General features: G+C 46.8%; 1 protein-coding gene across 1 annotated transcript in view; it reads right to left on the bottom strand.

Moving 5' to 3' along the window:
* Window positions 1-9,739: 9,739 nt before the first annotated feature.
* Window positions 9,740-15,457, bottom strand: part of LOC146058788 (uncharacterized) — an 83,564-nt gene continuing 77,846 nt past the window's right edge. Inside the window, exons 4-5 of the mRNA XM_083171012.1 lie at window positions 12,131-12,294; window positions 9,740-9,931 (exon numbers count right to left, since the gene is read on the bottom strand). Of these exons, the coding sequence (XP_083027138.1) occupies window positions 12,145-12,294 (150 nt within the window). The 3' untranslated portion in view covers window positions 9,740-9,931; window positions 12,131-12,144. The remainder of the gene's footprint in view (window positions 9,932-12,130; window positions 12,295-15,457) is intronic.

Raw genomic sequence — 15,457 nt, 5'->3', positions numbered from 1 at the left:
CTCGCCACAGCGCAATGCTGTGCGGTGACAAGTCCCACGCAGGACCGAATTGTCCTGTAGCAGGGTCAGCTCTGCACCTGAAGAGGTCGGGGACTGACCCTTCCCCTGACACCCACGAAGCAGGACAGCTGTGTGGTCACCACAGCGCCCCAAAATAACAAACTTTGAAAATAAATGTAGAAAAACTCTGGAGCATCCAGAAGCACTGCCTCTCCTGAGGCACATTTTTCAAAACTGACTAGTGGAGGGAGATTGAGGGGAGGAGCCAGTGCACCCACACTGAAAGTTCTTTTATGTGCCTGTCTCTCCTGCGGAGGTCTCAATCCCCATAGTAGTGAAGCCCAGTATCCCATTGGACGGTAGAGAAAAAGGTGGTACATATCAGGACAGGCTGGCATTATGGTTACTGGACTTCTGGGTTTATGACCCGGGAGTTCATCTGCGCATGAGTGGAGTGACATAGGTACTGGGATCTATCTGATCAAATAGATCTATGTAAGGATTAGGAAAGAGGTACATAGGCATAAGCTGGCATTACCCTCTACACCGATAGGAAATAAAGTTAACCCCCTGCCGCCAACAATGTTTTATGTACTGTACATCATTCCTTAACAGTGCAGGTTTTAGCAATATCCATGTTAGAGCACAGTTGACTTATAAGTACCTCAATTATTTTGATTTTACCATCCGTGTTAAAGTCCGGATATCACCAAAACCTGCTCTGTTCATGTGCCTTAAGGCCTATACACACTGGGCAGCTGAGCTAAATGCCGCTCATAACAGCTAGTGGGCAGACAAACAGCGATTTTGCTTACAGATCAGAGCCGCTCCTGACTATTCTATCCCCATGCACCATCTCCCGCCAGCCATCAGAATGGGGCACTCGCACACACAAGACCCTTGCGCACCCCATTTTGTCAGAAGCTCTGCCTGTCCCCCTGAAGCAGAAACGGGCAGGACTTCACTCACATCTGCTGAACATGCAGGTCAATTTGGCTGCATGTTCAGCGGGTCCCGGTGACTATGTAGACAGCAGCAGAGGCTGGGAGGAGGTGAATGGATGCCTGTGTGCGGCATCCATTCACCTCATGGACGGAGGCTGGGGACAGCCCAGCAGCTTACCTGGGTGCCGGGCTTGCCCCCAAAGTGTCGGTCATCATTGCGGGGTTGACGGTAGGCGGGTTACCCGGCGCTTGGAGATTATGTCACCTCCGAGTGCTGTCTCAGGGCCCAAATTCACCGGCATCCCCTACCCGGCATAATGTAAAAGGGAACTGCCGGGTCGCATCCGGGTCCAAAAACCCAGGTGCGACACGGTAGTTTTGGTGTAAAAGTGGTATTAGTGATTTGGAACAGAGGTCTGTTTCATTTCATGCTCAATTGGTAACAGAAGAACGTAGGAAGCGAAGTCAGGTCACAGCAGTTATTGCTACGGTGATACTATGCCGTACGTATGTAGAACAGTAGCTCCCAAACTGGAACAAGAGCTTGGGTACCACTGCTTTGTCATGCAACTCTAGCTGGGTTCACCCATTCATCCCCAAAACAAGCACTCTTTAGATGCCACGCACATAATGGCAGCAGAGCATTGCACCAGTTATCTGCTGCTCTGACATACAAAGCAGCCACGGATGGTACATGCCTTCAGGCCCAAACAGAACAAAGTTAGACAGACCGCTCAAATTGGAACAGTCATGCCTAAACTGTGGCAGTTGGGTGATAAGAGGGCGTGATACAGCTGTTCTACAATTGAACTAAAGCATCTGCATTTAGGTGCACCATCTGCACTGAACCACAGCAATAACCACAACAGTGTCGTGCAAATGAATGTGACATTAAATTATCTCTCACTTATACAGTGCTGACCTACTAAGCAGCAATGTACGTTAATGCATACACATTACATACAATGAAATCACACAGTAGGTGGCTTCGTACAAATGAGTTTTCAGGAGATCCTTGAGGTACTGTAGCAGAACCTTTAAAAATTCCTACTTTAAGATCATAGCAGCCTTATCTCATTATTTTATGTTTGCAAATGTATGTAATGGCGATCCCTGAATGTAGGATGTATGCAAATTCTTGCTATTATAATTTTTTGGGTTTTGTTTAGAGTAACCCCTCCCTTACATGCACCTGCAGTGGACAAATCAATTGCTCCGATTAACTGCCATTCTGTTTAACCAGCATAGATGTTATAAGTAGTTGGAGTGTCTGCTGATCCTTGTAGTGCCAGATTGGAGGAACTTGGGTTGCCTCCAGGTGAGTTGGTTTAACAAATGTATGCAACGGAGATCTCTGCATTATTATTATTATAAGGATGTGGGGCAGGGGTTAAAGTGTGGGGGGTTGGAACCAAGTTCCACCACCTCTAATGGTGAGATGGAACTAGTTTTACTCTGCCTTGGCCCTGTCACAGTAATTCTATCAGAAAAGCATTATAGTTTATATGGGTGTTCCCGAAAAGCCTGCCACTGGCCCTTCCAAGTGGGGGGAGGGGAGGGATGGCAATTAGGTGGCAGATTGAAAGGAGTTCCCCCACCTCTCCAGGACCACTTTTAGCCCTGTATGTAGGTTATTTACTGATGTGTTGGATAAATTCACTTGGGGCAAGATGTATTAAAATACATCGCCACCCTTCGCAGCCCCCCCCAGCCGCGATGCCAGCGCATATGTACTAACATATGCGGCTGGCATCGCGGTGTGGTGACGGAGGCCCCCCGCGATACCTGTACTGTGGTGTGCGGGGGGTCTCCGTCACCTTCCTGCCGCCTCCTGCTCCCCTCACGCCGGGGACAGCTAAGCAGGCTGTCCCCGGCGCCTCCTCCTCCCCCCTGCAGCCGGAAGGATGTCCGGCTGCTTCACTAGGGGGAGGAGGGGGTTTACCTTCCAGGGTCCAGGAGAACCCTTCAGGAAGGTAAGCCAGAGGGGGGAGGGGTCGGCGAAAAGAAGCCCATAGGCTTCTATAGGGTATCACCACCCAAATGCGATATCGGTGTGGCCGGGTTTTGATACATCGGTAAAACCGGGGTTTTATCGCATTTTCAGTTTAATACATCTCGCCCCAAATCTTTAGATTATCTGCTTGATTAGGAGTAAACAATATACTTTTGGTTAGATACAAAATTGCACCCACTGAACAAGACTGTCTTTCATTCGTCTACATCCATGGTTCTCACCCTCGGCCCTCAAGGACCACCAACAGTGCACGTTTTTCAGGTCACCCGGCAGGTGCACTCATTAATCACTGACACATTTTAAAAGATCACAGGTGGAGCTAATTATTTCACCTGTGATTCTGTGTTGAGACCTGGAAAACATGCACTTTTGGGAGTCCTTGAGGACCGTTGTTGAGAACCACTGATCTAAATCAGACTAGCCCAGGGTTGCCTACCTGACCCTATCTTTCAGGGAGAAAATGCTCTGTTCCTGGACTTCCCTGGTAATGTATGATTGCCATCACCTGCAGTGACACCTTTCTGATCAATTACCTAGCTCCCCACAGGTGATGGCAATCATACATTACCAGGGAAGTCCAGGAACAGAGCATTGTCTCCCTCATGGAGAGGGTCAGGTAGGCAACCATGCACTAGCCTAGAGCATTCACATGTCACTAGACTAGAGTAAGTACATGTCAATGGTTGCTAGGATTCAACTGTTGTAGAAAACAAAATTCCTATTTGTCAGTAACAACTGTATGAATACACTGACAAGCTATTCAACAAGAATTGCAAGTTTATATACACTACCTTAAGGTTTAATAAAGCTTTTGCACAAATTCTCCATTCAAGCTGAGTAATCTAGCGATTCACAGGGAAGCACAAGGTGAGGGTGGGGGAGAGGGGTAGCATCATACACCACAATGATTCATCACAGCTGATTTATGTAAAGCTCAGATGCTGCACTGAATCAAGTAAAATTGCCCAACTTCCACCATTCCTGGTATGCCAACCCACATGCACATTCCTGAGGCCTCCTTCCAACACACCCAAGGCGCATTCCCTGGCACTGCACACATGAAGTAAATGGAGATCAGTAATTCCTATTCTATTTGCCTTATATTTTGAAAGTCAGCTTCATTTTTAAGACTAAGTTAATAGGGTCCCAGAAAGAAACACATACTTCCTCTAATACTATGCAGCGTGCCCACACATTGGATCCTGGGTACACACTGGGATCGATTCTACTAATACCAATGTGAATAGTGCTGGGAGGGAGCTCCCAATGCTATTCTAATCTACCATCAATTAGTGGATTCTGCTCGCGCCCCAGGATCCAACAAAAGGTGGCGATGTTTTTACCCAAACACAGCGCAAACCGTTCTGCCACGGGGCACTTAATCTGAAAATGTCAGTACTCGTGACTAAATACCTGAGTGTATCGGCATTCTTCAACTTAGCAGCACGCTGATAGAAAAATCGATCCACATTTTGAATAAAATCGACCGCATTCAGCGATGTAGTAAAGGTCAGAGCAAACTATTGCCCCTTCTTCATTATATAATTAACGGTCACTCTCGTTAATGCCCAGTTGGCCATGCAGCAGTGCCAGCTGGGTAATGGCAACGACTGCAGGTAGCTGTAAATTGGACACACACACTGACAAATACCCCGATTTGTCCCAATTTAGCCAGAGACGACTAATCAAGCTGATATCATCTCATTATATACCCAGCTTCAATTTATCTTGATAGGCTTCTATGAGGTATCACCAACTGGTAATACCCCCAGCAGCAGTAACCTGGTGTGCTGGTTTTAGTGCATACAAAAATGCATTAAAGCCCCCCTGATAAAGGGGGTTTTACAGCATTATTGCTTTAGAGTACAGGTCTTCAACCTATGGCCAGCCAGATGTTGTGGAACTACATGTCCCAGCATGCCCTGTCCGTTTTGGTATGTTCTTATAGAAAAAAATGCGGCAATGCATGTTGGAACATGTAGTTTCACAACATCTGGAGGGCCACAGGTTGAAGACCCGGAGTCTAAGGAAGAAATGATGCCCAGCTTCCTGCGGTCTTCAACTTATATAGTCCTGGTTTTCTTAGTTCTGTATGAGGGTTACTGGGCATGCCGAACCACTCCTCCTCCCGTGGGCCTTTACGGAGTATGACATTTATTTAACCCACCACTCTCCAAACCTCCACCACAAACTAAAGTAGCAGCAAGTGCAGGTAGACTGACAGGGTGCAGAGTAATGGGGCCCATACACCAGCTGTTTATCTGGGCACTTCCCAGATCCCCCGACAGATCGCCATCATCACTGCCTGCCGATCAGCACATCTGGTCAGTGATGCGGGTGGGGGGGGGGGGGGGGGGGGGGGGGACGAAGGATCACCTTCCACTGGTGTATGGGCCCCATGACATAGGAATATATTAAGTTCTATTAAAATGATGGCAATTTTTTTTTCTTATTTTAAATCTGGGGCAGCAATGTATTTATTACTGTGGGACTGAAATGTGATTTGGGGCGAGCTCACATCTTTTTAAAACATCACATCCCGTTTTTCGGGGGTGCGGGTATGGGACATGCAGGTATACCACCCTAGTAGATGAGTTTTGCTGGATGCTGCAGTGATCTGCGCACTTGGGGGTACTGGCTTAGAGGCGGAACTAGCGGTGGCACCAGAAAAAAAAAAGTTGTTTAGGGCATCTAATTGGTTAGTGCTGGCTTTGGTACTCTTATCACATCAAACTGAATCACCACCCAACAATAAATTATATTTCTAAAATTATTTGGGACACACCACTGTCATATCCAGGTCTTTTTCTTGTGATTATGTAATATGGCTTAATCGCCACATCTTAATTTTTTTTTTTTTAAAGTGACCTGCTCCACACCTTTATTGGGGGAATTAAAGCATTTTGCACATTGGCGGCCACTGGATGGTGCAATCCAAGTGTTTCTGCATTCAGGCGGGCATAGGCACTGACGCTGGCATTACGGTTATGATGATCTGTCCTGGTAACTAGTGGGGATGTACTAAAAGGATGGTCTAACTAGTGCTTTTATGAAGTTACCACATTACCATTTTAGGCAAGGCATCCGCATTACTGATCATAGGACCTTTACTGTACGGATATGCAATAACTAACAAAAGCTACACTACAGGTTACCAACAGCAAAGGCAAAAAAAAAGGGTTTTACTGACCTGACCCAAAAATATTTATTTCATAAAAAATGTCATATATGAACGACATTATCAGGTTGCAAGTCAGCTAGGGGTACGTCTGAAAGTGAACCTAACCCTACACAACAAAAGCACACCACATCCCCCTCATACACCTATACAATAAGCCTCCTGCCCCACCCAAATGCGGACTGATCAGACAAAGAGCTGGCATCTACACACACACTCAGTCACATTGGCTGATTCACATGCAGGGTGGACTGGCATCAATCATACATACTGTAGATGCTTACAGCCTGGTTATATATAGAACCCCCTAACATAACGTGTGTCAGCTGCTAGGCAGGGACCCAGCACGAGGACTGCTGCCACAAAGCGCTGCAGCACCAGGCCACGCGTGCAGAGCACACTGGATTCGGGCATCACACCGCACTACAGCACCAAAGTACACGGGGAGCCAGAGCACACGGGGAGTCGGGCATCACACAGCGCTACAGCGTCAGAGCACACGGGGAGCAGGGCATCACACAACGCTATAGCACCAGCCACCAGAGCAGTGCACACGGGGAACAGGGCATCACACAGCGCTGGCCACAGAAACTTTCTTACCTCGGATCCCTGATGCAAGGAAGACCAAGCAGAACAGAAGGGAGAGTCTGACAGCCATGGTGCCCGCTGTGCGTTCCAGCTTACAGTGTACACACGCAGGAACGATTATATCAACCAAATGATAACAAGTCACTCCAAAAACCGCCCCCCTAAAGGAAGAGCAACAAGTTAGGCAACTGTACAGAACCACACACAATCTGCTCTCTGCTGCCTGTATACCGCCTGCAGGAAAGTTTCCGCCCTGTTAAAAACCAAAGACTTTAAATAACTTTCCATCCCCCTGTACCGCACCCCTCCCAAATTCTGTCCATGTTATGAATAGGGCCAATGAGAGAGCTTGATGTGTAGCCAACACCCCTCCCCGGCTGTACCGCCCCGTTTGGCAGCAGCAGCAGGCAGGGTGTGTCCCATCTAAGCCCACAGCTGAGCACATCACTGAATGCTACATCCATGCTCTTGTTTTACTTATGTCATTTTGGGCTTTTATTGGCTCTTGAATAAAATATATTGGAATTATTTACATAAACACACCTGCACACTTACTGATATATAACTAATGTAACCATTATTGAAGAAAGTGGAAATGAAAGCTAGAAGAATAAAGTATGCTTACTCTATAAAAAGAAACCCCACATTTCTTTAAAAAAGTAACGGGCTCATATATTAACAGATTACAGGGGGAGATTCTCTAAACTAAAAATGCGGTAAAAACCCAGTTATCAGGGTTTTTACAGCATTTTGGGATGCTCTAAGCATCCCCCGCTGGGTTATCGCGACGGGGGGAGTCGCCAGAGAAATCTGGCGATGCCCCATAGAAGCCTATGGGCTTCTACCACGACCCACACCGATCCCCCCCTCACCTGTGCCCGGGCAGCACAGAGCTGTGCTGCCGGGACCTGTGACCTCCTCCTCCCTGCACTTTGATCCTCTTCCGGGATCCTCTTCAGGAGGAGAGCCCAGCGCAGCAGTAGCAGCGGCGGGTAAGGGAGGGAGGGGGGAGCTGCCAGGACACAATGGGACCTGCTGACTCTCACTGTAAAAGACAGCTCTTAAGACAAGAGCTGTCCTTTGCCATAATTATCATATTATCGAATTACACCGTGTGTATTAGCACGGTGCCTATTAAGCAAATTGCTTAGTGGGTGATTCTGCGTAAGAAAATCGCATCGCATGCATGTGATGCGATTTTCCAATGTAATTTATTCACTGCTCTCTGGCATCGCATCTCATGCGATCGCACCGCACGCAAAATCGCATGCAATCGCATGCGATTTTATAGGGTGCAATGCCATTTACTTTACTATACACTTCTATGAGATGCAATGAGTTTTAGGCACTCCCCCAACCCCCCACCTTCCAAGCCACCCCAAAGTGTGGCGAGCGGCGGCAAAACGCGTCCTCCCGACATTTTCATACCCCCACTATCCACGTCGGCGTGGAGTTGATTTTATATAGTGCTCCGAACGCAGTGAGCCCCGCGAGGGGACTTGGAATACTTCGCTTCGGGCTCGGTGGCTTGCCGCACTGTTTACAATCAACTCCACGCCGACGTGGATAGTGGGGGTATGAAAAGGTCAGGAGGACGCGTTCCGCTGCCCTTGCCATGCTTCGGGGTGGCGTGGATAGTGGGGGGGGGGGGGTGCCTAAATCTCATTGCATCTCATAGAAGTGTATAGTAAAGTAAATGGCATCGCACCCTATGCAAATAGGGTACCGTGGTAATACACAAGTACCGTTTTTTCTTTTTACTGGATATGTCTGAGTCGCATTATGCATGTGTGCCATTTGTGTTCATACAAAGTGGCAGTTGCACATCAAACGCTCACACAGAGAAGAGCATTGAAACTTAGGGGTTATTCACATCTGTTCGCATCCCCGTGGGACACACCCAGGATAGCGGGCAGGGAGCGGAGAGGGGCGCCGGGCAGCCCCATTAGCATTTTCCCATTGGGAATGGACAACATTTCATAGGCGTTTTGAGGCCGTGACGTAGATATCAGCTGCCAGCCCATTTCCGTCCCAGCGTGCATGCATATGTAAGTGACTTGAAAGTCACTTTTATATGCATGCACCTTCCGCATCTTTCGATGGTTGCCGGCCATCGGAAGATGTGGGTGTTCCCCGCAGCATGCGAATGGATTAGGGTTACCACCTAGTCCCTTTAATTCCGGACACATTAATTACACAGGTTCTGTGGCTGGCTGACTTCAAGACTCCACTTCACCTGATTTTAAACTGCCACAGAACCTGTGTAATTAACATGTGTCCGGAATTAAAGGGCCTAGGTGGTAACCCTAGAATGGATGTTTATGTTAAACATCCATTCGCAGCCTGTGTGTGGGAACACCTGTTGCAAGGGGGGATGGGCAAGGTTTGGTGGACTTGCAAGGCTGGGAATTCGCAGCCTTGCTAATCAACCAGAATAACCCCCTTAGTGAGCATTCCTGTGAGGTGACAAGAAGGTGGCTGCTCAGATGCATGGAGATGGCAGTGTTGTGGCTGTGATGATCAACCGTTTGTAGGCACAGCACTTAATCGCCCACAAAGGACGTCATACTCCGACGGGAAATGTGCACCTGCCTTAGGGCTGCTGCATGTTTTGATGATGTAACAGATGGTGCATCTAAAGAAGCACTAGACAGTAATTCAGCGTCTGAATATGCTAACAGCGGGTATCTCAGTCCCTGCTAGGGTTACCACCTAATCCCTTTAATTCCGGACACATGTTAATTACACAGGTTCTGTGGCAGTTTAAAATCAGGTGAAGTGGAGTCTTGAAGTCAGCCAGCCACAGAACCTGTGTAATTAATATGTGTCCAGAATTAAAGGGACTAGGTGGTAACCCTAGTCCCTGCACATTCGGATGCACACCAGGGAAGGGCTTTGTTGTAGTTGCATTTGCATAGTCAAAGACATGCGATCAGCAAAAGACACAGACACAGCTGCGGCCAACTCACAATCAGACCCTAGATGACAGTTTCTAAATGGTGTTTGCACTGTGACTACATTTTCATCTGTACCTCAATGGTCCTACCTTGTGCATAGCATTCCTGGATCAGTTTTCAGCCAGATACCCAGTAGCCATAAACCACAGTAAGAAACAGAAAATTTTGGAGCTAGTTCAACCAGCAAAGGTCCTGCAGCCGCTGCATATTACCTTGGAAGTGTGAGTGTTACAGGTATCCATTAAAGAACCTGTTGGTGACATACTACTTATATTAGGAACAAGATATTTGTGTTAAGTTCAATCAATTTTTTTATTAGTAAGTGAAAAAGCTATGATTGGGAGAGGGGGGGTCAAAGTACCCAAACTTCTCAGTATGACATTACTTATGCGGGGTACACACCAGGACGACCCGCTCACGATGCACATCGTGAGCGGGTCGTCAGTGTCTCGTCCGAACCCGCTCACAGTGACGCGAGGGGGGGCACGACCCGCTCACGATGTGCACCGTGAGCGGGTCCGATCCGATGGCGACCCGCACCCGGCTGTATGGTCGTCATTGAGATCCTACCTGCAGCAGGTAGGATCTCAATAACGACCGACCGACCCGCGGGACAGCGCATCGGATCGGTATCGGTCCACACCAGGTCAGAAAAGGGCCCAATCAGCACACAATCTACATCCAATTGATCGGAATTGGATCTAGATTGTGGGGATCGGGCCCTAGTCGTCCTGGTGTGTACCCAGCATAAGTATGGAATCGGTACATCTGTCAGAATGAACTTAGGTCTACAGTCATTAGGTCGATCCCATTAGGTCGACTGGCAGGAAGGTCGACCTGATTTAAGGTCGACATGACTTAAGGTCGAATTTGCATAAAGGTCAACATGAGGAAGGTCGACTGGTCATAAGGTCGACATGGGGTTTTCACTGTTTTTTTAGCTGAATGTCGACACAGTCGACATGGACACAGTTGGCAATGAGAATCGGACCCTCGCATCGCTCGCAATGCATCGGGCACGGTGGCTCGCTTCGCTCGCCACAGCTTTAATAACCTCCTCCACGCACTAGTGGATGGTAGGGCATGAAATACCGCCTGTCGGCACATGTCGGCTCAAAAAACAGTGAAAAACCCCATGTTGACCGTATGACCAGTCGACCTTCCTGCCAGTCGACCTAGTGGGGTCGACCTAATGACTGTAGACCTAAGTTCATTCGACCTTAAGTCATGTCGACCTTGGCCCATGTCGACCTTAAGTCAGGTCGACCTTCCTGCCAGTCGACCTAGTGGGGTCGACCTAATGACTGTAGACCTAAATTCATTCTAATAGATGACCGCTTCCCCTTAGTATGGTGTGGCAGATGAGGCTAGAGCTCCATTCACCCAGCCATTGCCACTTCTGTGGGGATGGATGCTGGGATACTAAAGGCCCATACACACACTTATGCTGTGTACACACGGGGGCGATAGGGGCTGAAATCGCTGGGAATATGGTCACTGAGCGACCATATTGCCAGTGATTGGAGTGTGCACCAGCGATAAATCGCCGGGTGCGCGCTCCCGTTTTCAGCCCCTGAATGGTCGCTGGTCGGAGGAACATGCTCCTCCGACCAGCGACATCCCCTGCCTTTTCACCCAGCAGTGTTTAAATTTTCATCTGCGACCATCTCTGGTCGCAGATGAAAACGGGACACGGGGCAATATGATTGCTGAGCAATATATTGCTAGCAATATATTGCCACTTTGCCAGCAATCATATTGCCCCGTGTGTACGCACCTTATGATGTTTTCTTAATGATGATGAATGACCCCATTATAAATCACCTCCTGAACAACCCAGAAGGTCGTTTAGGAGGTGAATCTTTTAACATCGTCTAGTGTCTATGCTGTGAATGACGGACGACTACCAACGATGCGCGTACCCGCAGGTCGTTAAAGACCATAGCCATCGTCCATGCATGCAGGTCAGTTTGGCTATGGTCGTTAACAATGTTTGTTTTTTTCAATAGAAAAAGGTCCTGCATCGTTTGTGGTTGTTTGTCATCCGTCGTGCACCAGTGATCACCTGCAATGATGAGGTCATTCATTTTCACTTCAAGGGTGAATATGATCGATGGTAGTTAACGATGTGACACGAACTGAGGATTCTGGGATGCAGTGGGAGGAGCCTACCTCTCTGAAAGCTTTAGGATAAGTGCCTGGCTCCTGCGGACCCTCCTACATCCCAAAGTGAAGCTGTGTCACCAGGACCATTGAAAGAGAAAATAAATTGTGATAAATTCACAAGACTCGCGGTTAATGTTTACAGTTCAGAGCATCAGTGAGGATCTTGCTGTGATCATGGTGCTGTTGCGGGTGCCAGGAGTCGATAATGTTGGTAAATTGCTGGTGTTATACAAAGGATTGCAGCATGGTGGAATACAGGCTAGCTAGCTGGCCCTGATCGTACCTATCCACTGGCTTTCATCCTGGCAGCAATGCTGTGGCTTCTTCTCCTGTCTTTCTTCTTACGCTGCTCGCTTCCTCTGTGACCAGTAGTTTGGGTCCGTACTTCTGGTAAGCGCAGTAAATGGCTGCCAGCACTCTGGTTTGAGGATAGCTCCAGCCATACACCTATTGGCATGATTTTTACAGGATTAGCTGCATATTTGTACATTGTTTTCTTTTCATGCTTCAGTAAACAAGAAGTTAAAAAAAATACATAGATTATTGGAGATGAGCGCGTCTAAATTTCTGAAATCTGGACGCTACCGAACGGCAGCAATCCGAACTGCGATCAGAGCGCCGTTTGGCATTTCCCGCCAAGCTCGGCTTGCAGAATGAGGCAAAATGCCATTATCCCAGCATCGGATTCTTGCGCGATCCGAACTCAAATTTCCTACCAGACCCACTGGCGGTGATGCAGGGCAGGCAGGAGAGTGTTTGGACATCTGGTCTGGACTGAAGGACCTGCCAATGATTACTGACATGTCTACTGTCACTGCATATGATGCTTTCACCATTGAAAAAATGGTGGAGGATTACTTTGGTGACAGCATCCAAGTAGACAGTACCTATACTGGCAGGAAAAAAGGCAGTTTGGAAGCCTCTATACAAACTGGCTCTATTTTACCTGAGTTTTTCCCCTTTCCAGTGTGTGCTCTGAAATAGTTTTTAGTGCAGCCGGGAACCTGGTCAGCGAGCAGTGTAGGAGGTTGCTGTCACAAACGATGATGTTCATCAAAATGAATGATCAATTCTTTAACGAAGACCAGCAATTGCCTCAGGAGACTAAAGAGGGACCTGTAATGGTGGATTCCAGTGTGGACAAATTGATAATCTATGAGGATGTACGTACTGAAGGGGGTGAGGAATCAGAGGATGAGAACGACATCTTGCCTCTGTAGAGCCAGTTTTTACAGGGAGAGATTTTTTTTGTGGAGGCCCAAACAAACTAATCATTTCAGCCACTGTCGTGTGGCAGACCCTGTCGCTGAAATGATTGGTTTGTTAAAGACAGTGTGCATGTCCTATTTACCCAACATTGGGCGGGAGGACCCAAGGACAATTCCATCTTGCACCTTTTTTTTAGCATAATGTGCTCTTTGTGGCCTAGTTTTTCAAACTGCCATCCTGTCTGCCGCTGCAGTGCCACTCCTAGATGGGCCACATGTTTGTGCCGCCCACTTGTGTTGCTTAGCATAGTCACCTAGCTATCTTGGTGTAACTTTTTGACCTAAAATCAACATTGTGAGGTGTGAGCTTGTTTAGGATAGACTGGAAATGAGTGGAAATTTAAGTTATTGAGGTTAATAATAGCGTAAAAACACGAAATCTGAAACACTGAAGGGTGGTGTTTTGGAACAGATCCAGATCCAAAACATGTTTCACGAAACACTAAAAGTGTCTGGTACACATCTCTGTAGATTATTAACCATTTGAGTGACAATGTTGCTGTGAGAGATCCTCAAAATATCCACTAAAAATACCAAATAATATTGCTCACAGCAACTGTTCTTTTGGTATAAATAAATACAAATACAACCAAGACATTTTGAGGATCTCTCACAGTGACGTTGGCACTTAAAGATTTATATTAAGTTTTTGAATTAACAGAGGTGTGCACATCTATCAAACACAGCAGCCTCTGCCTTTGAGACATTTGGATTGCATATTATGTCCCATTTTTGAGGAGCAAATTGACCCTACTAAATATTTGAGGCTGATCACCCTTTGTAAGGGCTAATTGCTATTACATCATTTGGACCTTCACATGTATGCTGGAGCATAGGCTATGCTCAATTTCAGAACTTAATTAAGTGGATACTCTATGATACTATCAAAAGTGGTAAGGATTACCCATGTAACACTGTGATTTGGAATTCCTAACACCACAGTGAAATTACTACCAGTGAGAAATAAATACGCTAAATAAAAAGCTCACAGTAGGACAACAGTACGGGTCCACACAAACAGCAAAGATTGGCAAAGATTTGTATCATACACCCCTGATGAAGTCTCGTGTGGAGACGAACGCGGAGGGCTTATGTATACACCAACTGTATGAAAAAATCTTCTGGCAAGAAAAGTGCATATTTTTTTTTTTATGTTTACAATTTTTAATAATTTTTTTATATTTAAGAATCTTGTCCATATCTATAGGAGTATAAGAATATAGGGGAAGATTGCAGTAAATACTGGTGATTTTAGGGTGCTATTTAACACTTCTGTGGTGGTGTTTGTGAGAAAAGCCTTACTAGTAGTAGGCCAAGTGTTATAAGCGACCGTAGTCCATAATATCTAATAATAATAGCGCAAATTCTGGGAATTTTGTATTGTGTGTGTGTGTGTGTATATATATATATATATATATATATATATGCCAATCACAGGGGAGCCCAAGATACAGGGGCCCAGGGGTACTGACCCCCTGTGCCTCCCCCTTAATCTGGCCCTGGTGTCTACCCCTTTACTAGCATACCTCCCAACAGTGTAAAGTTGGGGATCGGGATGCTCATAGGGAGCCTGGTACTTGTTTAGTTTTACGGCGGCACTTCCCAGCAGATCGAATTGTATGCAAATCGCATGCAAGTCGTCTGCAAATATCTGATGTGATTTGCATACGATTCGATCCGCGATGCGATTTACCACATCCCCACTATCCACATCAGCCCGAAGCTTGGCGATTGGACGCGGTACGCGTCCTCATTATCTGTTCATACCCCACTATCCATGTTGGCGTGAAGCTGATTTTCTAAAGTGTGGCGAGCGCAGCAAGCCCGAAGCGTGGCGAGCGCAGCGTAAAATGAGCCCAAAGCGAACCCCACGAGGGAACACAGATTACTTGATGTGTATTCCGCGTCACCTCGCCACGCTTCAGGCTCGTTTTTTGCTGCGCTCGCCACTTTTGAAAATCAACTCCATGCCGACGTGGATAGTGGTTGGGAGGACACGATTTGCATGCGATCTGCTGGGAAGTGCTGCCGTGAAACTGAACAAGTACCGGGAGCCTTAACAAAAACTGCATTTTTGGTGAGTGCCTGTATTTATTTTCATACTTTTTATTAACTCATGGTTAAACCCTCTAATCATTAGGTTTCTATTGTAGTGCAAACAATTTTTATTAAGATAAAGAGTTCAAACATCTTCAAGATGTTACATTGTAATGTACTGTCAGAACAAGGTAAAACAATAATAAACAGAAGAAAACAATTACAGACGTCGTGTGCATTATTTCCAGAGTGAGGACATTGCAATGTTAGAAATATCATGTCGAATATAAAAATACTAGGATTTT

This window comes from Crinia signifera, chromosome 2 (genome assembly GCF_055691185.1).
Source record: "Crinia signifera chromosome 2, ASM5569118v1, whole genome shotgun sequence".
Taxonomy (NCBI): domain Eukaryota; kingdom Metazoa; phylum Chordata; class Amphibia; order Anura; family Myobatrachidae; genus Crinia; species Crinia signifera.
The sequence above is the reverse complement of the archived record's forward strand: the minus strand, read 5'-3'. Positions and strand labels throughout refer to the sequence as shown.